This window comes from Epinephelus moara, chromosome 6 (genome assembly GCF_006386435.1).
Source record: "Epinephelus moara isolate mb chromosome 6, YSFRI_EMoa_1.0, whole genome shotgun sequence".
Lineage (NCBI taxonomy): Eukaryota > Metazoa > Chordata > Actinopteri > Perciformes > Serranidae > Epinephelus > Epinephelus moara.
In genome coordinates, this window is record NC_065511.1 from 24,273,987 (window position 1) to 24,276,407 (window position 2,421).

Consider the following 2,421-nt stretch of genomic DNA (forward strand, 5'->3'; position numbering starts at 1 on the left):
GCTGCAACTGGTCCCATTCCTTGCAACAGAGTAGTGTTGCATGGTATACCGGTACTAAAATAGTACTGCAGTACTAGAGTATTCCAAACGGTACTATACTGCATTTGGAAAATACCGGTACTTTTTAAATTGATTCAATTCATTAATTTATTTAATTCATTTATGCACACAAACGCCTTCCTTGTTCCTACTGGAGCACAGATTGCGCAAGTGGTGTGTATGACAACACCTGTATCAACATTCGCAGCTGGCACACGTGAAAAAAGGCAAGAGAAAGTCTGCCTCGCAAAGGGAGACCAACACCAACTTGGTGAAACATTTGAGCAACCAAACCATGATGTCCGTACCGAGGTACTTCCCGAACCATGATTTTTTTTGGTACCGTTACACCCTTACTATTTATTGTTCAAAAGGTTTGTATCCAAAAGGAGTTTTCCTTAGGAAAAAGTACCGAAAAGTATCGAAATTCATATTGGTATCAGTACCGAAACAAAGATTTTGGTATCGTGACAACACTACAACAGAGGCATTCCTCTTCTGTGGGCACTGGGGCACAGCATTCACAGGTACACCACCAATCTCCAGAGCTACGCAGCCTTGCAGCAGCCATTCCTTCTCTCTCGTCCTCTACCTGTTGCGCCTCTCTCTCTCTCTCTCTCTTCACTTACCTTTTAACAGGTCTGACGCTACAAGGTGCCCTGGCTGTATCTAGGCTAACGGCTAACATGCTAACTATTATTTTTATGTCACTAGTCACTTGAAACAAATTTAGGATGATAGGAGACAGGTTGAAATAAACCGAAATTTCCCTTTAATGAACGTCCAGTACAAACCACGACCACTTCCAGCATTTTATAACGTCCAGTACAAACCACGACCACTTCCAGCATTTTATCTGAATACAGATACAGGCACTGATGGCTCTGCAGGGCTCTATTCTCTGTTTCAACGCTGCAAAATATCCCAATAATAAGCTGTATATTAAATCGAGAGGAAAGATTAAGTAATGTATTCATGAATGGTTTTAAGTGTTTCAGCTTTTCTCACACTCCCTCGCCCCCTGCCTGATACTCACATGAGATGTGTGGAGTCGGGTGTCCAGTCAGGTCGGTATTTAGCTCCCATGTCCAGAGCCTTTTCCCTCAGCTCCCCTCTGAAGGGGTTTTGGAAGCCGCTGAGGACAAACACCACCCCCTCCATCATCCGCTGGAATGGGACCTGCTGCGCGCTTGCTTTCTGCTGCTTGGGTTTGGGTTCAGGTTTGGACTGGCTCTCCCGCTTCTTGTCAGGAGGCTTCTGTGCCGGGGAAGCTGAAGAGATAATAGCAAAAGTCAAGGAAGTTTTCCAGATGAAGAAATCATCTGTATGCTAAAATTCAGACACTGATGTATGTGATACCTTTTGCTGTGCTGGGGCTCGGCGTGCCGGCTGGGCTCGGCTTGTGTTTGGGGGTCACAGCTTTGCCCTCAGGCGAGCCAGCTGGGCTTATTTTCTTGGAGGGAGGAGGGCCGGAGGCAGACTGCCGCTCTTTGCTGAACTCAAATTTTCTTTTGGCTGGTGGCTACGATGACACAATGGATGTAGGTCAGTAAACAAATGCAAGCTTTTAGAATGGAAAAATAATGTGCACATGCCTGTTTAAGAGAGATGTGTAAGGAAAAACTGGTGGATGATGGGTGGAATAAAGTAGACTCCCACAAACTGTCCACACTTACACATCATTTACCACCAGAACAAGGTCATCAGACAAAAACTGTACATTGAATAAACCTTACACAAGTGTAGCAGACAATTTTTTCTATTGTCAGGGGTGAACATTTGAAATAAAACTTCCCTTCAAGATGTAAAAACAAAGGTTCTGCAGTTACTCACGCGTCATTTTTAGACTACTTTCTGATGCAGACACACACACTTGTGCGGCTCTCGATCCGTCTGTATTTAATTTTTCCTTTTCAAAAGTCAAAGTGACCTGTAGCTGATATTGACAGAGCCTCACTCCCTCATCATCCTCTTTTCACCCTCTGAGTGGGAAGAGTACAGTGATGCATAATGGAGCCAGGTGATGCACTACTTCAAGCTGGGATTTTTTAAGTCGATAAAAGCTTCACTTTAAGCTGCTGCACACGTTAACAAAATCATTCAATAAATTGGATTTTACCAACAAGAGAAACAGAATATAATGAGCAGAATTTGCAAATACAATTAAGCAATATCACACTCGAGCTCGTGATGTTGTACTGTGATATCGATATTGCCTGCGGCCTCGTGCCTACGACCGAATCACAGCCGTGACGATATCACAGTACAACATCACTCCCTCTCGTGTGATATTGCTTTTATACAACAGTTCAACAGTTAAATAAGCAAGGCTGATTAAGAAATGTTGAAAAATGAGGACAAAATAGATAATTTAAGCATTTT

The 2,421-nt window shown here is 43.3% G+C and overlaps 1 protein-coding gene across 2 annotated transcripts in view; it reads right to left on the bottom strand.

Annotated features, from left to right (window-relative positions):
• The window catches only part of xrcc1 (X-ray repair complementing defective repair in Chinese hamster cells 1), a 33,399-nt gene that overhangs the window by 21,015 nt on the left and 9,963 nt on the right, over nucleotides 1–2,421 (bottom strand). For both annotated transcript variants that reach the window (XM_050046760.1, XM_050046761.1), the window contains exons 8-9: nucleotides 1,399–1,561; nucleotides 1,076–1,310 (exon numbers count right to left, since the gene is read on the bottom strand). In XM_050046760.1, coding sequence (XP_049902717.1) covers nucleotides 1,076–1,310; nucleotides 1,399–1,561 — 398 coding nt within the window. The remainder of the gene's footprint in view (nucleotides 1–1,075; nucleotides 1,311–1,398; nucleotides 1,562–2,421) is intronic.